This window comes from Dysidea avara, chromosome 3 (assembly GCF_963678975.1).
Source record: "Dysidea avara chromosome 3, odDysAvar1.4, whole genome shotgun sequence".
NCBI classification, from domain to species: domain Eukaryota; kingdom Metazoa; phylum Porifera; class Demospongiae; order Dictyoceratida; family Dysideidae; genus Dysidea; species Dysidea avara.
Genome location: NC_089274.1, coordinates 48,841,053 through 48,867,607, shown reverse-complemented (window position 1 = coordinate 48,867,607; position 26,555 = coordinate 48,841,053). Strand labels below are relative to the sequence as shown.

Sequence of the window (26,555 nt, the reverse complement as noted above, 5' to 3'; positions counted from 1 at the left end):
GGGATTTCATTGCACTAAAGTGAACTTCTCATGATTCACAAGTGGTCAATTTTGTAATTTGGTAATAACCACAAGTATTGCCAGGTCAGCACCACACCTCCTTATTAGCAACAAGGTCAGATGTCATTGTTATAATGGAATGTGAAGTCATACAAGCACATTGTTAAAGGGCAGAGGCTGGGAAATTACCTGACTAATAGCTGAGGTTGACATCCCTAGTCCCCCCATAAGCTAAGCATTTAGAACAACTTGCTTTGTTCAATCAACCATGATCAGTAGATATCACCACTCCAGACACTCATGATAAAGACCAACCCCTCAAATAATATCACAAAACAAATCTTAATATGTAATAGGTGAAATATAAAAATAAACGCAAATGACCAATCACAAGTTAGGATATTTGAACCCATCTTTCTCTTTCCTCAAGTAGGCCATGGCAGCTAGTGGGTCAGTTGTGCTGCAGTGCTCCTGAACAGTCTTCTCCCTGTATGAGGAGGTATTGTGATGACAGAGGAGGTCAATGACATGTCATAACATACACTATGACATAGTGAGTGTAACCAAACATGGCAGTTGTGTTGATAACTTGATACGGATATTCCTAACAAAAATATGGATAATGTAGCACGGCTTTCTTCTTAGCTAAGAAAGCCGTGCATTGTGTTGGGGGTGGCTGAAAGAAGGTTTGTGAGGGTTCTGAGAAACAAAGCACATAGATATACACTGTTCATGTACTTTGATAAAGGTGATGATGACAAACCATTTCACTTACTTGACTCTCATGAAGGGATTGAAGGAAAGCTCTTCACTGATGGTGGATGGTATTGTTGGCTCATTATTACTGCGTCTCTCCTAAGGAAACAAATAGTAATGCATGAGAGGTGTGTCCATACAATGGGACAATCTGGACTCTAGTACCATTTATAGCCAATAAAGGAATCCACAATACCATAAACAACAAAAGTTTGTCATGAATTTAGTTTGGCAAATTGAAATGCAAATCAAGTTGATGATTTAGTCAATTCACAATACCAAATAGTTAATTAGTAAATAAAGGTAAATTCCGCCAAACTTTTGTCATTAATCTGTGCAACATGATTCCAATTGAGTCTTGTTCACTCAACACTTCAGTGAAGTGTACATCTACCCACCAGTACTGATACACTATAGTCTGAGACAGTGTTTTATTTGTTTAACCACAAAGTGTAGGTAAGGTGGGTACAAAAGGCAAACACCTATAGGAGTATCACCTACAAAAACACAAGATAAATAAACAAACAAAGCACAACAAACATTACAAGCACATCAGTACAAAACAAATAACATAAAAACTTATACAACATTTAAAGGGGATCAATGAGGTACAGAAAGTATATCAAGCAGCAAACAATTACAGAAAAAGATATCATTTACAAAAAACAAAAAAACTTGAACGTTTACACAGTAACGAGAGAGAGGGGAGAATAAAGTACATGTAGCTGGAAAAGGTCAAGGAAACATGACATATCATAGTGTTAGATACTTCCGATGAGTAGAAAGAGATGGCAGTGGAGCTCATGACAACATTCAGCAGAGGACTTAGACCAAGACTGTGACAGTGAACACACCTACTATCAGTTAAGCCTCTAATCCCAGGGTGATGGTGTCTTATTGGTGTGGCAGACAGTGTCAAACATGCTTTTGGAATAGAGAAATTTAACTGACCATATATGTGTAAGAATGGTTAAAAGGAGTCAACAACACCTTATTGAATTATGCAAAAGATACATCTAGTTTTACTGCTTTGCTAACAGTGACATTTGTAACCCCACAAGATGTCTCTAATTTACGAGACTAGAGTATGAGTATGTGGTACATTAAGACAATGATGATGATGATGATGATGATGATGCTATACTTGCTGCAAACAGCCACCACCAATCTCCTATTGAGTGGTATATCCACCCTGCCAATGTATAGGGCTGTGCTGCTCATCAAGACCAGCTTTGAAACTGTATATCTACCAGGACTCACTACAGGATATGATGTAAATAGGAAACAGTGAATGCTAGAATTTTGAAGTGCAGTCAAGAATGAAGCCATTTTACCATTCTAAGAACTGTGTACTTTAGTCGTGATCATGACCCCAGTACTGTACACTCTATTGTGCTGTACACAGTTCATGAATTCTTAACAGGTCTCCTTGTGCAGTGGGCAGGTCACACACAAGTTCATCGTTTAAACAGGGCATCTGAGAGGAAAGTGGGACCCTAGGAAAATAGGGAAATGACACATTGCCCGACAGGATAGCTAGGGCACAGGGTAAATTGCCCCCTTGCAACCACCACCCCCTCCCCATCCTCTCTGACTCTAAAACGTTAAGTTACCTTAGACCAGTCTAGTTTTCCCTTAACAGCATCACTGGCAGGTTCCACGTGACTGGCATACATCAAGTTCTTGACAGTGTACTCATGTCCACAATATACTTGCTGTGTCATAGCATGTTACAGTATGACACGCAATACTATCAATGTACCGTGTCCCCTGGTAGGCTGGCTAGAACCTCACACAAAGCATGGAACATCTCCTCAGCGGTACCCTCAAAAAACTTTCCACAACCACCAACAAACAGTGTGTCCCCTGTAGTGACAAGTGAATGTATCACGCACATGCAGGCAAACACACACACACACACACACACACACACACACACACACACACACACACACACACACACACACACACACACACACACACACACACACACACAAAAGTCTAACAGTTGCTTTGTACATGGTCATGCCTACCCAGTGGAACACCGAGGCATCTCCTACAGCAAATCCTCCTGGGGCAGGACCAGTAACCCACAGGAAGCTGTACTAGCCATATATAAATCCTACCTGAAACTCACCAGTCAGGAAAGTAGTCTACTCAGTCGAGGACCTGGGGAAATAGTCTACTAGTTGTAATAATGAGGACCTGATAACTATGTCGGGAATCAAACACCAACACCAACACACACACACACACACACACACACACACACACACACACACACACACACACACACACATACACACACACACATGGACACTACACAAGGACAGACAAAAACGCATACCCGTAAACACAGCACGAGATTTATGATCCTCACTCTCCACATAGTAACAAATGTGTCCACTGGTGTGACAGGGTGTTGCCAATGCTGTTACGGACAACTGACCAACCTGGTAACACAATGAAAAGTGCGCTAAAGTAATAGAGTATGTACAACTCACTTGAAACTTATCTTGGTGTTTCACTGGTTTGTTTTGTGCAGCAATCCTATCGTCATTACCATAGACTAACAGGTTGGGTACCATGGTAACGATCTGTGCATTACCCCCAGAGTGGTCACTGTGACAACCAATGACATGTACAGTACACAGAAGGTGGAGTCGTTACTCACAGATGATGATGTGTGGTCAACACTGCTGTCAACTTGACCTGCTCCTTGTTAACAACATTCATTACCTAAAAACAATATATCCATCAGTTGTATAATAACGGCCTCAGCTACATCACAAAAATATTGAATAAATTTGAGCCATGGTTGTACCTGAATACACTGATGTCTAATAGAACAAGCAAAGGAGATAATAATGTTGTACAAAGGAGATAAAGGTAAATACACTGTGCAGAGCTAGCGAATAATGTTGTTTTAGTACAGGATTTTCTTCAATTTAGTAGCTTGCGTTTGCCAAAATAATATTCAAAGAGGATTTAATATTACCATTTTGAAGAGTATAGATCAGAGGCTATGACCAAAACTAATCATTTTGAGTAGTATAGATCAGAGGCCACGATCATATCTACTCAAGGACAAAAAAAATACAGCAACTCAAGATTAATATTGTGGAATTCAGATCTAATCCAGCACCAACCACCACCAACTTTTAACTATCTATTATTACTATCCCCTACTAACCATACCCTTACTAACCATACCTTACTAACCATACCCTTACTAACCATACCACTACTAACTATACCACTACTAACCATACCTTACTAACCATACCCTTACTAACCATACCACTACTAACCATACCTTACTAACCATACCTTACTAACCATACCACTACTAACTACACCACTACTAACCATTCCACTACTAACTATACCACTATAATTGTAATGCATGTTACAGATGTGTGTTAATCCTCAAACTGAGGCCATATATTACAAAATAAATATAGTTTGAGTACTACAATCGAAGCATTTTACTTACTCTAAATGCTTCAATATTTAGGAACATAGCCTGACTAGTATTTTGCTATCCGGCTATGTGGTAATGTGTGTTGAATATTAACATTGTATAATTGTGTTCAACCATATCTGCTATAGAACATGAATGGTACTGATGTTTGACACATACAGTATTGATAACTATAATACACACACACACACACACACACACACACACACACACACACACACACACACACACACACACACACACACACACACACACACACACACACAACACACACAAACGTATACATTACTAGGGCCACCTATGGGATCCACGATAAGTGGCCCTATTAGTGAGGTGGCCCTATTACTGAAAACCTCATCAAGGTTTTCAATATCAACTTCTGACTAGTTACTGTATCAACAATTTGCATTTGACATTATATAACTATATATAGTATGTTCACGTTGAGCTGAATCCTGAAAAACAGCTAAAAATTAAACGTGGATTTTTTCTCAACAGAGTTAACATTTCAGCCAACCAGATGAATATTGGTAACAGCAAAGGTGTCAACAACAGACATGTACGGTTTGGCTCCACTCCAAGTTCGGGAAAGGGCTGTAATGGACACTGTACTTATATGGCTTCCCCATAGGAAATGTATTGTGAAAATTTTGATTGGCCGTAAATATTATGACAAACATTTGAACAAAAAGATTTTGAAATGTTTTTAGTGGGTCAAGCAGTACTACAAATGAGCCAAATTTCAAGATCGTGTGTAATTGCATCCATGAGTTATTAAATGTTTTTGAGGATTCAGCTCAACGTGAACATACTATAGTAGAGTTTTATTACAGTGAAAAGTAGGAATTCACCAGTTATTCCAGCATTTCTTGAAGAACAATGGCTAGTGTATATTGCAGAATACTAGGTATGGCTTTTGGCAGTTAAATTAGGCACTTAGGAGCAGCAACTTTTCCAGTGATACTTTGACTGCCCACTCAACTGTGAGAAAACAGTTTTTTCTGCACAGTACATATGTATGTGGATGCTAGCCTTATAACAAAGTGTGGCAAATATACATCTATACTTATGCTGAAGGTGGCCTTATTAGTAAGGTGGCCACTAAGTAAGGTTTCACTGTACAGCAGTGCCACATGACCACACCGCTTTTCATGATTGGATGGAAGAGGTAGTGTGAGGCATCTATACCCATTGCACAGGGGAACGTGGTCTGGCCACTAATGGGACTATAATGCTGGTAAGAGGATACCTTCTCTGGTTCCACAGGATCAACAATGGCAGCTTGTTTACTGGCCTCGTCCACCAACAGGTACATGTAATTGTCCTGTAGTGCTGGGATGATGTGTACCCTCATGTCCTTCAATTGCTCTAGTGTCTGAACTGAGTGACTGTAGTGAACTCTTGGTGAACCTGTAAGATGTCATTAAACATCACTCGCATGTACTCTGACACAGGTAAACAGATTTATAATTCCTGGGGGTTAATAATAAATCTACGATGTAAACAACAAAGTTCAAGGAAGCCATATGATACCAACGGTACATTGTTTGCTTACTGGTTAATACTCTACAATTAGCAGCAAGGATAATCACTGGAGTGAGCTCGGGAGTGAGTCGTGTAGTGCGAAACGAATTGCACAGCCGCCTTAAAATATTAAGATACATTCGCCTGCATTTGATTGGGTAAATTATTCGGTGCATTTAGTATGGCGGCGCTAAATCTGGATTTATTTTGGGACAATATTGACACGAAATGTACCCTCTGGTCTGACGTGCCGAGTGATGTGGGATCACGCGAGTGCATACTAGGAATAGACGAGGCGGGTAGAGGGCCAGTATTAGGTGACGTCACACCCCTACATAAGTATCACGTGATTATCCTTGTCTTTGACAGGTCCGATGGTCTATGGAGCCAGTTATTGTCCAGTATCCATGAAGGATCAGCTTAAACACATGGGGTTTGCTGGTATGATAAAATAATGTTTTGGGGTGCCCTGCATGATGCCTACACTTGTCCATAGTCTCATTTGTGTTATATAGCTCATTTATTGAAATCTAGGCGCTGCACTTTGCTTATGGACCACTACTAATATGGAATCCTACATTTGTCCACGGTCCCGTTTGCACATACTGACATCGGGACACCTTTTTTATTCATGGTCCGACCCCTGAAATCAGTACACTTCACTGATACCTTGATAATTCAGGATACCTGGATAATTCAGGACACCTTTTATTGTCCCAAGTAGTGGCGTGCATGCTGATCACATGGAAGTTGATGTACCACTTTAGTAAACAACATCATAATGAGGTGGAGGATGTTTTGTTGTGGTTGATGACCATACTGATGACATACATACATGATGTATTGTTTACTGGTCTATTATCTGTACACTGCTGTTGGTTAGATTCCAAGACACTCAGTGAAGCAAGCAGAGAGAAATATTTTGAAAAAATAAATTGTTCATCTCATCTTGGATGGATTGTTGAGATATTATCTCCTAATTATATTTCTAATTTAATGTTAAGAAGGTGTGTGTGTGTCTGTGTGTGTCATTACTCATTCTCTCGTTATCAGGACTAAGTACAATCTGAACAGCATATCTCATGACAGTGCTGCTGGTTTGATTAACAAGTTGTTACAAAGAAACATCAATATCACTGAGGTGACCATGTAGTATTGCTGATGTTATCACAATGTAGTTAAGGTGTACGTTGATACTGTTGGGGACCCCACCAAGTATCAAGCACTGTTGTCATCAAAGTTTCCCCACATCAAGATTACTGTATCAGCTAAGGCTGATAGTCTATTTCCCATTGTTAGTTGTGCCAGCATTTGTGCTAAGGTAGTGGAGTTGATTGTTACTATACTAATAGACTGTGTGATCTTCAGGTAGCAAGGGATCATGTTGTTTCAAGCTGGAAGTTTCCAGAGATGGGTCACTCTAGTGACAATGAAGAATTTGGATCTGGTTATCCAGCAGGTTAGGCTATATCACTCAGTTGTGTATCACTTCATCCCATACTCAGACCCTATTACCAAGCAATGGCTTGCTAGTAACACTGATCATGTGTTTGGGTTTCCGTCAGTGGTTAGGTTTAGTTGGAGCACCGCGGCTAACATCCTAGCTTCAGAATCACTACCAGTGCACTGGTCTGCAGACAATAATAATATTAGTGTTGCAATATTGTATTATAGGGAAGATGATGAAGACACAGGTGGCAGTGCTAAGATCACACAGTTCTTCTCTTCTAAACGGTCCACCACTCAAGACAGTTCGCACAGATATTTTCGCGAAAGAAATTTAAAATTTGTGACGTGCTTATGATTTACATGTGGTTTTCATGCATTACATAACGTGAAAATCTCGTGTTGTCGGTGTGCGCTTTTGTGGCTGTGCTGCATTCGCAACTAGACAAGTATAAATAACGTCTTTAGTCGTCGGTGAATATTAATACAAGCCTTGGAGACAATAACTGGCTTATCTACTGAAGCAATATCCGCTGTTGGAGAAGATGGGATTGTTAACAGCTCCTTTGGAAGTAGTACTGATTTTGACGTTCCTGCCCGTATTGATAGCAGACGCGGTGGTGTCTGGTGTGTACCTACTGAGTTGCCTAGCCATGGTGTTCTGGCACGATAGTTTCGATAAGGCGTTAAAGTTCGTAGCTACCTCTCAATTACCTTCATTACACAAAGAGGGCGGATTCACCGTACCAGAAATCGCCGCCGTTAGTTCATGACCGCAAAGGTACGCAAATACTTCCTTCGTGTTGTATTATTTATTGTTGTTCCTGCAGAATTAGCATCAAATTATATAGCACTGAAATTGGATACATGACGAAGCTCTTCACCTATCAAACCCTTTGATGTCCCGGCACCAAAACTAACAGTATCTAGCTATGTGTGAAAATGTTGTTTGTAACGTGAAAATTGTATTAATATTATTCACCATTCATGTTTGTTATTGACAACGGTCACGTGATATTATACAGATCATTTTTTCATACTTTTCAAAATTGCTTGCTTCCATTGTGAGTTTAGTTTCTTCTTCGATGGTTGTACAGCATTCTTGCCTTTACTTTCTGGTGACTGTTTAGTGTTAGCAGATTTTTGGGCAGGCTTTAATGTACTTCTGTTCAAGCTTGGTTTTTGTGTGTCCAGTTTTGTACGTTTCTTCGTCACATTTGCCTTACTGTCTGATTTAGAAGTGCTAAGTTTAGAGGTTTTCTTTGACACAAGCTGGCTGGTTGCAATAGGAACAGCCTCTCCCAACACTTCAGAAGAGATTTGAGGGATCATTACTTCATCGATGGTGCTTTGTGTAATGACCACACCATCTGGCTTATTTGTGGTCAGTGTTGAAGGGTGGTCACCTTTGTTGTCAGTTGTATTGGTAATCCCTTCCCCGGGGGGAGTACCCTCATCTGCAGTGTCTACACCTGTCATATTTGCCTCATCATCAACTAGTGTTGTATCAACTGGTATTGCTTGGCCAGGTACCAGGTCAGCTTCACACTGTTCCTTAGCCATCTGAATAATGTTGGAAACCATTGTGTTCACTTGAGGTTTACTCACTGGTGGTTCGGTGATTTCTGGTATTCCTGGTAGTTCTGCCAGTCCTAGGGTTAGAGAGAAGTTTACTTTCTTCTCTGATGAGCTGGATTGCCGCCTTGAAGACAATGAAGAGGATGGTTTGAGGGATAATGCTGATCCTGTCTGTCTCTGTGGCTGTATCTTACTAGAAGTGGATGGCTCTTCTAAGGTAGCCATACTACCTGGTGGTGTTACAATTTCTGTGTTAGATAAGCCACCAGCTAGGATCGTGTCTGCCTCTTCCAGTGGCATTGTGTCATCATCTAGGTCCTCTTCAGTGTCAGTGCTTGGGTCAAACTTACCACTTGACACATTGGTGACTGTCTTATTAGTAGCAGAGCTCACTAATGGACTGACAATTGCTTGTTTTACACCACTAGAAGTGCTGCGAATGTATGGTCCTCTGTCAGCAGTCCTGTAACCTCTTGATGTACTGGGTCTCTTCTTTATCTGATCATGTTGTGATTGGTCAAGTAAGATCTCTGACTGATTTGGTGTCCTTTGTGACGGAGGGGCACTTACAGGTCTAACCAGTTGTGTCAGTGAAGGAGGAGGCGGTAGATATCGGAACTCATTGCCTGCTGGCCTGCTCTGCTGACTAGTCACCTCAGCTCCATATTGGAACTCATTGTCAGCCACTGATGGTGGTACCTCAACTTCACCAGATTTTCCAAACAAAGTAGTTGTCACACCATCCTCAGCTTCCTGCATATAAAATAAATTTTACTGACAGCAAACCACCAATTAGTTATAGAAACTGTACTAAGTAAGTGGTCACTTTGTTTACCCTCAGTGTGGTTAAAAGGGCCTGTAGGCCTAGCCTTCTCCTTATCTTGGCATACAGGTTTATCTTGATTTGTTCTAAGTTGATTGTTTTCATGACCTCTTTCTGCTGCCTCAGTTTATCCAGCTCCCTAACACAATAATAATTCAGGTGTAGTGTAGTTACATTGACTTACATGTCGACCTGTTGTTTGCGCTTCTTCTCGTACTTTAGTCTTTGTTCCAAAGCTTCCTCTTCCATTCGTAACACCTCACCATTCCACAAGTTCTTTAGTCTCTTGTTCTCAACCTCTAACTTGGCCAAATTGACTTCTTTGTCTGCCATAAGTTTCACCGAGTCCAGTGCAGTCTATGATACATGATCATAAAGATCCTGTACTGCTTCTATTTACCTGATAGGACATGTTAGAATGAACAGGACACGAATGAGTCTTGAGGTAAGTAGTTATCCTATCATGTGTCTCACAGGTTGCACATGGTCTGATGACTTTGCTACAAGCTAGTCGAGCAATTCTGGTACTTTCTCTTGTCCTCAACTTCCTCAAAACATCTTCACGTTCTTTTAATAGTTGCTTAAGTTTTTGTGATATTTTCTCTTGTTCAGTGTTAGTCACAGCATTACCATTAACGTCTGTTAGTCCTAACTGAAACAATCTCTTCTTAATATTAGGTCTATTGAAATACTCAGTCATGCTAGTATCATACAGACTATCATATTGTTGGCCTATAGTGTGGTCAGGTCCAAAGCTAACTTTCTTCACATCCCTCTCCCCGAATATGGGGAGGGTTGGCTTGTTGTACGCCTTCATCTAATTAGCGTCTGCATCCACACTTAATTGTCATGGTAACGGTAGTAAGCAGATCACGCGAGATTTGAGTCTTGGCGGAGAGAAGGCGGCCCCATGATTCACCTCACCTAATCGATATTGGATAGAAGGGATTGCTGGCCTGTGCGCCTCCTCGCCACCCGATTACATGGCACAGGGCGCAGGTAGCGACTTAGACACGGAATTTAAATTGACGATATCCCAGCTGAAGCCATACGCCAAACTACTACCACACAAATCAGGTGAGTCGCCAACCGGTCCATTGTATGGGCCATTAGGCACTAATAGGATGTTTATAATACACTGACCGATTACAAGCGCATCCCGAATTACGCACCTAATATTTCAGATGACAGGAGGCACACAGCATTGTGGATCAAGAAATTGTTATCCTGCAATAATCAGAAGTAATTGGTTAACTATTGTTCTACACCCTATATTATCACTGTGTTGCAGGAAGGAACGTAATGATTATAGCAAGTTGTTGTTGGACATGCTCCAACAAGGAGTACTACGAGATCCCTTCACCTCAAGCCCACCTACTGGCATGTTAAAGTGTGTCGTGCCATATATGGTAAGCATACCTCTTCCTGTGTATCTGTCATACCCGTTGTATAGCTGCAGAAAACGTCCCGAGATGTCCACACTGACTTCATGACTACCAGTGGAGCTAACACAACTTTCTTAGGAGGTCAGCTTAACATCTGTGCAGTTAGAAATTTTGAGGGTGAAAATTTTCTAAAAGTTGGGGTTTACTCAGCAAACAATTCAAGGATAATCACTGGACCTGCTATATTCATTTAAGATCATATAACCACTTTTGTGTCCCTCAAATTTTCTACCCAGGTAGCTAATAGTAAGACTGAATGTGCTGTCTGTGTTGTGTAGGGAGCTTTAGCACTAGTCTTCAGAGGTCTTCAAGTGTAGCTGGTCCAACTGCAGCATCTACACCTGCAAAGCCCCAGGGGAGGGGCTCTAGAATACCAGTGCGTCATCAGCTGCAGGAGCCACACCCTTTCCACAAAGCAACTCAACCAATTATTGACAGCAGATCTGTCCAATCTGCATCGATTGGGTATTCTTCACCTCGTGTGCCATCATCAGTGGGTGGGGCTAGTGAGCACCGCAGTGCATCACTGCCCCACCCTACTACAGTGACACAACACCCTCTCCCTGCAGGGATGGGAATGACACAACACCACCATCCCACTAGAGTGACAGTGACACAACAGCATCCACCTAGTGGATTAACTGTGACACAACAGCACGGTGTATCAGTGACACACTCTGATACATTAATAAAGAAACAACAGCAGCACCCTATGGGGTTAACGGTAGCACACTCTAATACATTAATGAAGACACAACATCAACCTACAATGATACAGTATCCCCATTCTATGGGAGCAACAATGACACAACAGCATTACCCTATGGGGGTAATGATGACACAGGTAAATGCAACACAAGCGGACAGTGCTGGTCATGATGTTGATCAAATAAACTATGGCACTTTTGATGATGAGAACAGTTTGAACCAGACTACAGGTGACCTGAGTGTTATAGTGACATCATGTACACAATAATATTTGTGTAGTTGTTGAAGTGTACTCCCAGCACATTACACAGAAACACATATACCATGCACACACTACACTAAACCATGTAGATGCACAAACACTTTACATGCTATGTTACATGCATATGAGTACGTTCACACAGGAACACTAGATGATTCTTCCATTTCATCTGTTGACTTAACAACAGAAGGATCAACAGAAAGTGACGTGTCAGACGTTGCTGCACTACTACAGAGTAAACCACAGCCAAGAGTGGCCTTACCACAAGTGAGTGGTCTGTTTGTTAGTGTGTCTACTGCACCTCCTGTTGCCATAGTCACCAGCTGTACCCAGTCTCGGCTCCATCGCTAGCCCCATGACTGCACGTACTTCATTTACAAGTAATCCTGTTTGATCACATGATCTCCTGTGTATGGGTATTCCCTCTCAGGTCCTGAGGCATCTGGTTACCAAGTGACATCACCACTAAAACATGATAGTAGTCGATCCAGGCTCTACAATAAAGAGGTATAAAGGAGTACACTTTAACGAGAAGAAACAAATTGCACACTTTGTATTTAGAAAGCATATTTCTTGTCTCAAGTTAAATACAAATGGAACCATGGACAAGTATCCTTATTAGTAGGATGTCCATATTAGTAAAATATCTTCGGGTTTAAATTGTGTATGGTGTTAGACCATGGTAATGTTTGAGGTGTCCACAGTTAGGGTTCACGGTTTCCATCAGACCTTATTACACAGTTCAAAAGGTATTCTACTTTGCTAAATTGTCACACATGTGTATGTATGTGTGTGTAATTTGAAATTGTCGTGTGTGTAGTACATGCTACCCAAAGTTAACCCACTCCTCCTACAGATGGAAATGAGACTGAAAAGTGCTGAAGTGAAACACAATGAAGATAAACTACAACTACACAAGAGACATGAACTAGCCATGAAACAGGTATAACCTCATATTGTAGGGCTGAGGAAATTTAGATTGAGTACTCCCAAATTTTAGCTGTTCAATAGCCACACCTAGCTAGTTGCATGTGTGATATATTTATATTAAGTAGTATTACAAACAACAACAATGATGTACACATTGCAACAATGTTGTGGCAATGTAACAAGTAAAGAATAGCTCCACATGGACCCACACTGCCCATGTAGCAGCCATACAGTGATCATGTTCTAGCAAGAGTACATAATAATAGAGTATTATTATGTACTCTTGGTTCTAGTAACATGCTTGTCACATGTCAGTGTAGAGTCCCACAGTGAAAACTTTCACATGTTCATTAGATTGTCAACACAACCTTTCTTTGATGGTGAGGAAATGCTAGGATATGCGAGCCAAAGCTCTTTGTGTGTGTGTGTGTGTGTGTGTGTGTGTGTGTGTGTGTGTGTGTGTGTGTGTGTGTGTGTGTGTGTGTGTGTGTGTGTGTGTGTGTGTGTGTGTGTGTGTGTGTGTGTGTGTGTATTGGTATTGGTGTATTATACTGTGTGTTTGCGTGTGTGCTGTGTGAGACAGCACAGCCAAGTGGTTAGAGCAACAGCCTGGAAACCACAAGGTTCCAGGTTCAATGCCCAGTTGGTGTTGGTTGTTTCTTTGAACAAGAAACTTTACTCACATTGCTCCACAGTATAGTGGGGACCTGGTGGCCTGGTGTTAAGCAAATGTCCAACTGACCTTGTCTTGTTCAGCGGTGTTTGATTTATGATTGCCAGGTACATTTGAAAGTAATTGCATATAAGTATAGGTCAAAAATAAGGGGCCTACAAGAAGGCTGATAGCCTATATGGCATAGAATCAAAATCGTGACAATAAACGTAATCATTTCTCTTTATCCGTACTAGCTATGTGCACAACACCAACACACACACACACACACACACACACACACACACACACACACACACACACACACACACACACACACACACACACACACACACACACACACACACATACAGGGTACAACACAGAAGGAAAGTTTTCACAATATTAAACTAGGAGCCAATAAGTGCTGCAAAACACTTATGGGCTCCTGATACTCGGGATAACACCAGAGGAGGTTGGACACGATTTACACACCCCTAAAACAAATTATGCGAAACTAGTTTTATTGAAGAAGTTTATGCATCGATCTCAGTTTAATTTGGTAAAGTATCATTGTTCTGATTATAGAATATGTACATGACAATTCTGGAGAAGTTCTACACACCAAACCACAACTTGTTAATTTCACCCCAATCACCAAGCGCTTTTACAAACAGAGTACATCACCTTGAAGCTTACATGAAGGACCATCCGAATATCTAATCAACCCCAGCCAACCCATCATTTTTCAAATTTTGTATTGTGACTATTGAGACTTTGGAGTCATGTGAAATACCAAATAAAATAATGCAATATATTTATGTGGCGCTTAGAACGCATCCAACCTCCTCTGGGGTATCAGACAGTAGACAGATATTACTAATCAGCCTCTAGTGTTATCTCTACTCCACTTCAGGTATTAGATCGTAAGAATGAGGAGCTGGAAGATTCAAGAGCAGATTACCGGTTGCAGCTGCAGAGGCTCGAGACACTAGTTAAGAGACATGAGAGGAGAGGTAAGGGGAAGGGTTGTCAGTGGGTGTGGCTGCATGTTTGTTCAATCATAGAAGCACAGTTGGAAAGAGAGTGCAAGCACCTTCGAGAGCAGAAGGAGAAGCAATATTTGGAGTGGAAAAATTCCAGTCAGTACCACAAGCAGAGTGTGCAGGCTGAGTGTGACAGTAAAGTGTGTCTGTTTGTTAGTATGTCCTGTCTGTCCACCAAATTCATCCAACAGCTGGAGGAGGTGATGAAGAGATATGAGAGGGAGAAACAACAGTTACAACAGAGTCATTCCCAACACATTCAACAACTACTAGATGAAACGAGTTCTCGTATGACTAGATTGGAACAAGAGTATAATTCCCAGGCACAGGAATCAGTGAGTGATGATGTCATAAGTATCATAATGATGTGATCATTATATCATTACAGACTCTTGTGATCACAGAACTAGAGCTGAAGCTACAGCAACTCAATAAGGAGGCGGGGCTGACTAGTTCCACGCACTCAAAGCTTCTGCAGGAAAAGGTTTGAATTATTGTTATAGTACAGTACCTTCAGTGACAAAATTCTTGTTCGTCTTATAGGGGGTAATGGAGACACAGTGTGCCAGACTACAAAAGGAACTTGATGAAGCGCAGGATAGGTTAGTATACTGAGTAGTATCCTGAGATTGAAGACTATCCTGAGTTGTCAGGGCATTACAATTGGAAGATGAAAGCAAACAGGCAGAACAGGAATGGGATTTGAAGCTGCAAAAACTCCGTTCCCAGACTGACATGACTGTACAACAGTTACAACAACAGCTAGCAGTTCAAGAAGAAGAGGTATGGTCACATCTTGAATAAACACTATAATAATTTTACTACTTTCTTTTGCTAACACCCATCTATCCTGTTAGCACTGTTCCCTCCAAATTTAATGAGTGTAGAAATGACAAGGCTTGGCTTACGATGTACTATACAAATAGAATGAATCAGCAATGAAGATATGTGCTGGGGTTTATTACATGAGTACATGCTATAGTCCGTGTGTGATACATAATGAATTGTCCCACCTCTTTAGCTTTAATGGACCTCATTATTATGGTGTTTGTGGTTACTTGGTGATTATATTTTATATTGGTTGAGTATTAATATAGTGCACTGCTACTAGCCATGGAGCATTTGAGACACTTTGGTCGGGATTTAATTTTGAGTGACTCCCTGCATGTTGCCTTCATGTCTTCACCACAACCGACATCTTTTGGTTTATGCCATTATCACCATTAGCTGGTATAAAGGCAATGCTGAAACAATCCTGTATGCTGTAATATGCACACTCACATACAATAATGCACACATATGTACTACTACTGCTACTACTAACACACATGCACACACATACACTCACATATGTGCCCCATCACACTAATGCAGATGCTTTATTTTCCATTTCAGTCATCCAGTCAACTGACACAAGTCAACAATCAAGTCATTCAGTTACAACAAGTAATGGCAGAGAAGGAGAGTGCTCATCACAACCAGATAACTGTAAGATACATCACAAAATTCAATCCCACATTTAAAAAAAACTATAGGAGCTCAAGGCACAATACAAGAAAGAGATGACTGTACAACTAGAGCAAAGGGACAAACTGGCACACAGTGCTATTGCTGATCTGGAGAAGAAGTTGCAACAATATAAGCAGAAACAACACAAGCTGCAATCTGCCCTCAAGTATGTTTGATTTATCAAATGGAAGAATGGGACACCTTGACAATCAGGACACTTGTCCATAATCCCATTTGTATTAGTGTACACACATTTAGACCTCTGAAATCAGGACATCTCACTAATAAGGACACCTTGATAATCAGGACATCTGATCTTGGCACCTTTCTTAGAGAAGTGTCCTGATTTCAGGGGTTGGGACCATGGAACTAGTGGCTTATTGTTTATTATTGTGCAAATACTAATAATAGTAACAGCAAATAAGGAAATATTGTTATAATTGTTAGAGATAGTCAGGAGCAGGCAGGCCAGTTACGTCAGTCCCAGTTGGCCAGGTCTCAACAGTCTGAGCGAGCTTTACAAGAATACAAGGTTGAGATGGAGCACAGCACTTCACAACTGTTCCAGCAAATGAAAAATGAGGTAGAGGGTATGTACATTGGAACCTGTTAATGTGGACACTTGAGGATACCTACATAATCCAGACATTTACTTACCGTATAGCAGGTTATTTTTGAAGCAGAACATTTCACTCAAGAAGCAAAATCTGAATTTCGAAGGATTTTATTTTCGAAGAATGCATATTTCAAAGTCCAGATGGATTTCAAATAAATGGAAATTAGTGTCAAAAATTATGAAGATGCATGAATGTTTGCCAAAAACTGACTTACTGATGGAATAATCCCCATCCCTGTGTACTGGAGAGAAGACTGAGGGAGTCTTGAGTGGAGTAAATTCACTGGCTCAATCACGATCGATTGTATCTAGCTATCTACCATAGATTCTAGAGCAGACGGCATCAATTCCCATTCTGGATCACCTGTTTTCTGGTTTGCATAGTAATGATACAGTTTACTCATTGTCATCAGTAACACTGAGCTAAAACTCTAGGAATACACAAGCGAATTGCCAAAAGTTGGATCATTGGGAATTTATTTTCGAAGAACAACCAGACGTGGGAATTTATTTTCGAAGTGAAGGGCCTTTTCAAAATATCCGAAAATAAAAACCTTTCAAAAATTACCAGCTATACGGTAGTTATGGTCCCAAAGTGCCTAAACTGACGTAGACTATCAGGACACCTTGACACTGTTGGTGTCCATATTGTGCAGGTTCCAGTGTAATACTTGGTGGGCGTGGCTAGTAATTTTCTCTGCAGCTGCAGAACATGGAGGCAGAGCTCAGTCAGGCAAGAGGACAGCTAAGTAAGAGCTCTAAGGACCACAAGAGACTAATAGAAGATGAGAGAAAAGCTAGAAACAAAGAGGTAAGTTTGCTGCTATGGGTAAATGAGCCAGGCAGAAATTCTGATTTAGTTATGCTTAGCAAGTAAATTGACCTCAATAAGCAGGTGGCTGCATTGATGGGTTTGCTGTTTAAAGTTTCAGAACTACAAATTGGCTTACGTGTCACATATTATACAATATTGTGGCAGTGAAGCTCTTTACTTGTATCACCGAAATTTGGCCTAAATAATGATGGGAACTACATGACATGGTCACTATAATGAGGTGGTCTTATTAATTAGGTCATGAAGCTATTTTTCGGAACTACATGACATGGTCACTATAATGAGGTGGTCTTATTAATGAGGTCATGAAGTACACCTTAGCTATGTTTGGGACCTACTTGACAAGGTCACTATAATGAGGCGGTCTTATTAATTAGGTCATGAAGCTATTTTTCGGAACTACATGACATGGTCAATATAATGAGGTGGTCTTATTAATGAGGTGGCTACAAGTGACATTATAGCTCTGTTCATATGTCCCTTGCACTATGTTCTCCCTACCTCCCCTCCCATCAGGTATCCACACTACATCTACAACACGAGCAAGACAAGGCACAGTTAACAAGAGATATCCAATGGCAACTGGAGACTGTAAAGAAGGAATATCAACAAGATAAGGTCTGTCTGTGTGTTTGTCTGTCTCAAGATCTGACAACTCTAGCAATACTTGGAGTTTATTACAGCTTGTGTGTTGTTTAAGCTTTAAGGAATCTAGGTTAAGTGTGTGTGTTGCAGCAAACATCACGGATACCACGCTGCTAAGTATTATCTAATCCAAAACAGCCAAGCTGTAAAAAAGAGTGCGGCCCTCAAAAAGGCTATGGTGAAAAATATGTGAAATCCAAGGTGGCGGCCAAGAAATGGCTGTGATGGTAGGTTAATGGTAAAAATTTTAATAACGACAATTCAGGTGAATTTTTGTGCCACTTGGTCTTGGCAAAAAAATTCACCTAAATTGTCGTTATTAAAATTTTTACCATTAACCTACCATCACAGCCATTTCTTGGCCGCCACCTTGGATTTCACATCTTTTTTCACCATAACCTTTTTGAGGGCCGCACTGTTTTTTTACAGCTTGGCTGTTTTGGATTAGATTTCATTTCTTTTTGTATTTGTATACCCCAAAGCCAGCCTATGGCCAGCTTTGGGACTTTTTTAACCTGTCTTTTTTTCTTTACTACAGGAAGAAGAAAAGGTGAAGCAGATGTACTTTAAATATTTTATCAGTAAATGTACAAATTATATATATATATAATACATATATTTATCATAGAACTCTCCATGGTGGTTTCTTTGTAACTGAACACTCTACAAGGTGACTTCTTCTTGCTGCTCTCTCTACAGGGTGAATGTTTGTAGCTGAATAATCTACAAGGTAACTTCTTCTAGCTGATCTATCTACAGGGTGATTTGTTTGTAGCTGAACTATCTACAAGGTAACTTCTTTTAGCTGATCTCTCTACAGGGTGATTTGTTTGTAGCTGAATTCTGTGCAGGTAATTTGTTTGCAGCTGAGCTCTTTACAGAATGGTTTCTTTGTATCTGAACTCTCTACAAAGTAACTTCTTCTAACTGATCTTTCTACAGGGCTATTTGTTTGTGGCTGAATTTTCTACAGGGTGATTTGTTTGCAGCTGAACTCTCTACATGATGGTTTCTTTGTAGCTGAACTCTCTACAAGGTAACTGATGTCTCTATAAGGTCACTAGTTTGTAGCTGAACTCTCTACGTGGTGGTTTCTTTGTAACTGAACTCTCTACAAGGTGACTTCTTCTAGCTGATCTTTCTAGAGGGTGATTTGTTTGTAGCTGAACTCTCTACAAGAAAACTTCTTCTAGCTGATCTCTCTACAGGGAGATTTGTTTGTAGCTGAACTCTCTACAGGTGATTTCTTTGTAGCTGAACTCTCTACAATCTAGCTGATCTTTCTACAGGGAGATTTGTTTGTAGCTGAACTCTCTACATGATGGTTTCTGTGTAACTGAACTCTCTACAAGGTAATTTCTTCTAGCTGATCTCTCTACGGGGAGATTTGTTTGTAGCTGAACTCTCTACAGGTGATTTGTTTGCAGCTGAACTCTCTACATGATGGTTTCTTTGTAACTGAACTCTCCACAAGGTAACTTCTTCTAGCTGATCTTTCTACAGGATGATTTGTTTGTAGCTGAACTCTATACAAGGAAACTTCTTCTAGCTGATCTCTCTACAGGGAGATTTGTTTGTAGCTGAACTCTCTACAGGTGATTTCTTTGCAGCTGAACACTCTACATGATGGTTCTTTGTAGCTGAACTCTCTACAAGGTGACTTCTTCTAGCTGATCTTTCGACAAGGTGATTTGTTTGTAGCTGAACTCTCTACAGGTGATTTGTTTGCAGCTGAACTCTCTACATGATGGTTTCTTTGTAGCTTAACTCTCTACAAGGTAACTGATGTCTCTACAAGGTCACTAGTTTGTAGCTGAACTCTTTACGTGGTGGTTTCTTTGTAACTGAACTCTCTACAAGGTGACTTCTTCTAGCTGATCTTTCTAGAGGGTGATTTGTTTGTAGCTGAGCTCTCTACAAGAAAACTTCTTCTAGCTGATCTCTCTACAGGGAGATTTGTTTGTAGCTTAACTCTCTACAGGTGATTTGTTTGCAGCTGAACGTTTCTTTGTAGCTGAACTCTCCACAAGGTAACTTCTTCTAGCTGATCTTTCTACAGGATGATTTGTTTGTAGCTGAACTCTCTACAAGGAAACTTCTTCTAGCTGATCTCTCTACAGGGAGATTTGTTTGTAGCTGAACTCTCTACAGGTGATTTCTTTGCAGCTGAACTCTCTACATGATGGTTCTTTGTAGCTGAACTCTCTACAAGGTGACTTCTTCTAGCTGATCTTTCTACAGGGTGATTTGTTTGTAGCTGAACTCTCTACAGGTGATTTGTTTGCAGCTGAACTCTCTACATGATGGTTTCTTTGTAGCTGAACTCTCTACAAGGTAACTTCTTCTAGCTGATCTTTCTACAGGATGATTTGTTTGTAGCTGAACTCTCTACAAGGAAACTTCTTCTAGCTGATCTCTCTACAGGGAGATTTGTTTGCAGCTGAACTCTCTACATGATGGTTTCTTTGTAACTGAATTCTCTACAAGGTGACTCCTTCTAGCTGATCTTTCTACAGGGTGATTTGTTTGTAGATGAACTCTCTACAAGATAATTTCTTCTAGCTGATCTCTCTACAGGGAGATTTGTTTGTAATTGAACTCTCTACAGGTGATTTTTTTTGCAGCTGATTTCTCTACATGATGGTTTCTTTGTAGCTGAACTATCTACAAGGTTACTTCTTCTATTGATCTCTCTACAGGGCGATTTGTTTGTAGTTGAACTCTCTACATGGTAGTTTCTTTGTAGCTGAACTCTACAAGGTGATTTCTTCTAGCTGAACCATCTCTTTCCATAGTTGCATGAACTCCCTACAAGGTAACTTCTTCTAGCTGATCTCTCTACAGGATGAATTGTTTGTAGCTGATCACTCTACAGGGTGAATTGTTTGTAGCTGATCTCTATACAATTTACCTGTTTCTAGCTGATCTCTTGAATTCTCTTCAGAGTGACTGCTCTATTAGGGTGACTGCTCTATTAGAGTATCTCGATCTCGCACTTGCTGCACCAAGTTGGATTTCGTGTTATAACTCTGTGGCTTTAAGTCTGATTCTTCTACACCATTGAAGAGCTTTTCTAAGATGATTACTCCATCTATACAGCGATTTTCAAAGCATTACCCCAAGCGGTTTATCTGGTAGGCGTGGCAAGTAATCGTTTTTTATTAGCTAATCTCGATTGCATAATTGTTACACACTGTTGGTTTTTTCGTTGTATCTTCCTGGTTTTTAGCTCGATTTCTTTCAAACCACAAAAGGTTTGAGGTTCAATAGTTAACCTATTCACCCACCGATTTTCAGCTACTTCCCATACGCGGTTTACCCTGTAGGCGTGACAACATATTGGTGTTATTTTTCGTGAATAATCGATCATAACTCTTTTCCTGTTTATCGTATCCTAGCCAAAGTTGGTACAGAGATGCGCCTTTATACCCCGCTTCAGTGTGCCAAATTTCAAGGCAATCAGATAAGGCGTTCGCGTTTTATAGCAGTTTTTGTAAGTGTGCGAAAAGAGGAAGAAAAATAAGAAGAAAAAAAAACCGAAGAAACTAAGCCAATTTTTGAAGTCGCATATCTCGGGAACGCTTGAAGCGATTTCGCTCAAATTTGGAATGTGGAGTGCTGAAGGTGGAGGGAGCGTCCACAGCAAAAATCGTCTTGTTTCATCAAGGCAGCACAGAGCTACGGAGGTGCGAAAATTGCGTTTTCTTCCTTCCTGTCAATATACTCACGGGTGTTGCGCGCCGGCTTCTTGGGCCGTACGACACACTACCGTGTGTTTTGATGTCTAGGTTGTGAAAAATTCGTGGCTAGTGTAGCATGCCAACTATCCAAATTGTAATTAAAAGTATATCAGTGAAAATTACATGATCTGCAGCCTTAATATAACAAGTGTATATACTCTATCAGACTATTTATTACATGCTGTGTATTAAACCTCCTTTGTGATTGAGGACCACTACTGTTTATGAAATTAAATATTACTAACTCCATAATATGTTCTAATTATAGGAAGGAACTGTTTCAAGACTTAATGGATTAATAGCAGAGCAAAAGTCGCAGGCTAAACTACAGGCCAGCCAGAGTAGTAAGGTATGATTACTGTGCCACATTAATCAGCAATATTACCATGGTGACCACAGGAATTATTGTCAATGGGGGCACAAGTACGACAGCTACAACAACAACTTGATGAGTCTCGAACACAAAGTAAACAAGAAGTGACTAATGTACGACGACGCTTGGAGCAAGAAAAGAAAAGAATAAACCAAGCTCATGAAATTACTGTGAGCCAAAAATGTGATAGTGTGATGAGTATCATGATGTGTGTACTGAGGGAAAACAACTCTTTGCATGGATAAAATTGAGAGAGCTTTGATAGAACGGTGACACAGGGACAGCAATATAGTTTTGATTGTGGTTATATAAGTGAGGTCACTGATGAAAGAATCAACCATAGAATTAGTGTAGGCTTAAGAAACTATTTGTTTACTGTGACTAGCTAGCCATGTGGAGAGAAAATAAACTGATCAGCTATGTAGCTATACCCTTTCTGCCTGCTGGGTTGGTTGCTTTATCAAGCAAATGTTCTATTAGTTTAACTGCTTGTTTGGTCTAACAGTAGATTATAAATGAGCTGTACTAAGCCACTGTAGTAATGTACACCTTGCTGACTTGATAAGAAGGTGGCCACCAATGAAACTACATATTACAAGACACATCAGCTCACCACGAAAGTTATTTCATTTAAATTCTAAAGCATACAGTGAGCTGCTTACCATTTGTTAATTTTACTACAACATTCTGTAAATGATTTGTGTATACTAATTCATGTGGCTCAAACAGCAGCCAACAGCTGGTGAACACCTGCAGTTCTCTCTGTGTGTGTGTGTGGGGCCTGTTTGTTGTAATGTCATTATATGTTACTAAGTTGTTCATCCCATAGTAGTCATTGTGATTGCCAACTAAATACTCTAATAGAGCAGTCACTTTACAGTGACAGTTGGAATAACAGCAGTATTGTTAGCTTAAAGTTCCATTGCTTGTCGTATAGTGATGTATAAAGTACGAGACATGTACATATGTATAACTTGTTTAGTAGTAGCTTCAGTACAGCTAACACCACAGTCTCTAAATGATATTCGGAGTATAGTGAATAACCATTTATACAGTGGGAATTGGGTAAAGTTAAGGGTAACATAGAAAGGCTTAAGCCAAGAAGTAGATTGCTAAAGAAACTTTATAAATGCCGCAGCCTTATTTAGTAGATAATAGCCGTGTGGTTTACTTAATACCCATGTTGTGTGATGTAATATGACATAATTATGGATCACGTATTGCAGATATCCAAACTGAAGTCACAGTTGGAACAACAGAGACAACAGCTACAAGAGGAACATCATCGAGAGATGAACACTGTCATGGAGAAGGTACTATATCACAGAGATTACATAACTGAGACATTTATTATAGCCAGAGGGCATTGATCACATGTCACAGACCTGTACACTTTGATAATTAGGATACCTGTTTGACTGACTCCTTAGGAACATGCCTAGATTGTCTGGGAGATATAGTTACCTGGTCTGGGATTATTTCATGTGTTCAACATAGTTGTGTGGGAATGGCTGGTGATGCAATGTCCTCCTTGTTGTCCACAGACCAATTCTAGACTGAAGCAGTTGGAAAAAGACTATGCTGCGCGTGCAGCTCAGTCCAGTGAGGTACTCAGCCCCACCCCTTTTGTGTATACAGTGATCATGTGATCCTCTATTATAGACCATCACTAGTCTACAGGTACAACTGAGACATCTTCAGGATGTGTCTGACAAGTTAGTGATATGTTGTGATCACCTGAGCTGTTACTAAAATCAAATAAGCACACATGTGTTCTCTACTAATAGTTTTCTATGTACTACGTAACAGTATAATATTTGTGTGTCTGAACTTGTCCTTTACAAGTAAAGGGTTTTATTTGTTGTATCAAATGGCTTTCTTCTTTTGTAATGAACAGTTCCACTTGTAAAAGACTTCACAGTGCTGCTAGAACAGCTGACCTGTGTCACAAGAGTTAGTAGCTAAAAACAATGATTCTGCTGAATGTGAAAAGACTGTACAGTGGAGCCTCAGTTATCCGAACCCCTTGGGACCAGGGGTGATCCATAAGTCTGAAAAGTCCATATCTCTGAAACTGTGTATAAAATAGCATGAAGAAATTTTTTTTAGATATCAGTATTTTCAACTACTCTAATAGAACAGTCACTACTCTAATAGAGCAGTCATTTCCGTGGTTTGGTTAGCCGAGAATCTGGATAAGTGGGGTCCGGATAACTGAGGTTCCACTGTACTGAGTTACCATCTTGTGACTAAACACTTCAAGATAATCTGATCAAAGTGCACAAAGAATTCATAAGCTAGCTTTATTAGAGGATAGAAACATTTGTAGGATTATTGAATTGTGATAACAGCATTGTGTCTTATGAAGATTTCTAGCAATATGATATTAGTAGGTGTTCCTTACAAAAGCAAAGTGTAATAGGGTGTAGTGCTGACAAGTGTATCTAATGTGTTATAGAATGCGTCTCACACATGAAGACCAACTTTCAGAATTAGCAAGACGTTGTGAAGAAGACAAGGAAACTCTCAAGCAGCATCACATGAGCCAACTAAAGGTGTAGTACCACCCCATTAATAATAAATTATGATGATCACTTGTTTTGTTGTCTTAGACTACTAAATTAATATTCCAAACTTTGCTTGATTTTGTGGTGTCTTAGATCCTCAACCCAAAAATAAAATAATGACTGTTCTATTAGAATATTTCAATAAAATTGGTGTTTGTTCTATTAGAGTATTTCAACAGGCTATATAGGATGGGCATTAATTATCCAAATATATTCAATTGCTTTTAAAAGTGAGATGCTACCATACCTGTTGATCTGTAACAGATTAATAATGTTATTGCTAACAAGTTTGCCACATTTTATTCAATATAATATTTGGATAGCAGTGAAACTGATAAAATATCTGAAATATTTCCAGTCATAATCATGCATGGAACAATTAGAATTACACAACTCCCTGTATTATCTGTTGAAATATTTACTAAAGCTGATTGAAAGTTTAGCATGCCTTATTTGGTCATAAATAGAAGAGTTGTGAATTATGACATTAAGACTGATTTTCCAAAATCCGGTCACACTTGTTTCTACTATTTGGTAACTTCTGATAATTGGATGTTTTGCCATAATTCACAGAGTGTGATAATTGTGTTTTTCTTTTACTTCCACCTCTCCACTAATTCTACCTCTCCACTATTGTGAATTCCAGCCATCCAAACCACTGCTAAAGTGATTGTTCCATTATAGACCTGCACTGACATCATTTTCATGAATATTGTTAGTGTGGAAACTTTCATAAATTTTGTGAGTGGCGATAGCTTTGTGAGAATATTTGCTTGAGTCACATCATGTATCACCTTTTTAAGTTTTGTATATTTCTGCAAAAAGTTTGTCCCTTGATAATTTTCGCCTATGAGGTATTTACCTCAACCCCCTCAGCTGTGTGTTCTATTAGAGTAATTGAGCATTGTTGTAGTATTCAAATGGATGCACCAATCTGAACAACTTCAATTTGAGGGCAGAGTTGTTCATATGAGCACCACACATCCCTCACCCCGTGTTATCACTATAGACACTACACCAGGAGCTGGACAGTGTACAGAACAATACACGACAGTTAGAGGAACGACATCATCACCTACAGCTAGCGTCCAATGAGAAGGTGTGTGGGTATGTAGTGTGAGTGAGATTATGCAAGAGTGTTTGTTAGATTTCCCGCCTAAAACTACAAAATGAAGAAAGAGTTAGAGGATTATTACCTGCATCAGTTAAACAGGTGTGTAATACGTATAACACAATATCTGTATAATATTATTATTATATTGTAAACATGTCATTGTGGGCCATTTCTCTACAGCATCATTTTGCTATATCATTTCCACTATACTACATTGTCATTTCTAGGAGTACGAGGACACAATAGCATCATTAAAGACACAGGTATCACTGCTAAGCCAGAGAGCATCTCTACTACAAGAGGAGCTGGACAGACGTGTCTCTCTCAACACTAGCAAGCTACTAGCCCCTCCCATCACCTCTCCAGTCAGCAACAGCAGCAAATTAAACTCTTCATCATCTTCATGAACCCCTCCCCTTACAGCCTTATCAATGAACCAATCAGATCATGTTTATTTTTGTACATCATTTGATAATGAAACAAGTCAATGCCATCAGTGAAA

General features: G+C 40.0%; 4 protein-coding genes across 7 annotated transcripts; 2 read left to right on the top strand and 2 right to left on the bottom strand.

Annotated features, from left to right (window-relative positions):
• Positions 1-328: 328 nt before the first annotated feature.
• On the bottom strand, positions 329-5,945 carry LOC136251436 (hydroxyacylglutathione hydrolase, mitochondrial-like). Its single transcript, XM_066043891.1, has 9 exons — positions 5,796-5,945; positions 5,490-5,650; positions 3,431-3,495; positions 3,261-3,378; positions 3,104-3,209; positions 2,519-2,622; positions 2,370-2,471; positions 776-855; positions 329-487 (listed from the first exon to the last, which is right to left on the bottom strand). The coding sequence occupies exons 1-9, from the start codon at positions 5,938-5,940 to the stop codon at positions 388-390; spliced, it is 981 nt and encodes a 326-aa protein (XP_065899963.1). The 5' UTR covers positions 5,941-5,945; the 3' UTR covers positions 329-387.
• On the top strand, positions 5,755-8,196 carry LOC136251438 (ribonuclease H2 subunit A-like). Of its 3 annotated transcripts, XM_066043892.1 has the most exons (9): positions 5,767-6,081; positions 6,134-6,205; positions 6,648-6,771; positions 6,818-6,905; positions 6,948-7,085; positions 7,133-7,223; positions 7,270-7,393; positions 7,439-7,991; positions 8,041-8,196. In XM_066043892.1, the coding sequence occupies exons 1-8, from the start codon at positions 5,946-5,948 to the stop codon at positions 7,566-7,568; spliced, it is 903 nt and encodes a 300-aa protein (XP_065899964.1). In that variant the 5' UTR covers positions 5,767-5,945; the 3' UTR covers positions 7,569-7,991; positions 8,041-8,196. The 3 variants fall into 3 exon arrangements, with proteins under 3 accessions (XP_065899966.1, XP_065899965.1, XP_065899964.1); XM_066043894.1 differs by lacking the exon at positions 7,270-7,393 and having other exon boundaries at positions 5,755-6,081; XM_066043893.1 differs by lacking the exon at positions 6,948-7,085 and having other exon boundaries at positions 5,764-6,081.
• Positions 8,156-10,758, bottom strand: LOC136251435 (uncharacterized). Of its 2 annotated transcripts, XM_066043890.1 has the most exons (5): positions 10,012-10,758; positions 9,796-9,968; positions 9,624-9,750; positions 8,819-9,541; positions 8,156-8,773 (listed from the first exon to the last, which is right to left on the bottom strand). In XM_066043890.1, exons 1-5 carry the CDS (start codon positions 10,426-10,428, stop codon positions 8,237-8,239), a joined length of 1,977 nt encoding a protein of 658 aa, XP_065899962.1. In that variant the 5' UTR covers positions 10,429-10,758; the 3' UTR covers positions 8,156-8,236. The 2 variants fall into 2 exon arrangements, with proteins under 2 accessions (XP_065899962.1, XP_065899961.1); XM_066043889.1 differs by having other exon boundaries at positions 8,156-9,541; positions 10,012-10,756.
• LOC136251434 (centrosomal protein of 112 kDa-like) lies at positions 10,449-26,555 on the top strand. Its single transcript, XM_066043888.1, has 29 exons — positions 10,449-10,688; positions 10,796-10,853; positions 10,903-11,020; positions 11,065-11,137; positions 11,335-11,994; positions 12,169-12,293; positions 12,343-12,406; positions 12,457-12,533; positions 12,883-12,969; positions 14,525-14,624; positions 14,676-14,794; positions 14,846-14,989; positions 15,043-15,138; positions 15,198-15,256; positions 15,308-15,437; positions 16,050-16,142; positions 16,190-16,329; positions 16,611-16,746; positions 17,483-17,590; positions 18,131-18,232; positions 22,268-22,348; positions 22,399-22,542; positions 23,599-23,685; positions 23,917-23,979; positions 24,035-24,087; positions 24,831-24,927; positions 25,949-26,038; positions 26,087-26,152; positions 26,281-26,555. The coding sequence occupies exons 1-29, from the start codon at positions 10,595-10,597 to the stop codon at positions 26,458-26,460; spliced, it is 3,444 nt and encodes a 1,147-aa protein (XP_065899960.1). The 5' UTR covers positions 10,449-10,594; the 3' UTR covers positions 26,461-26,555.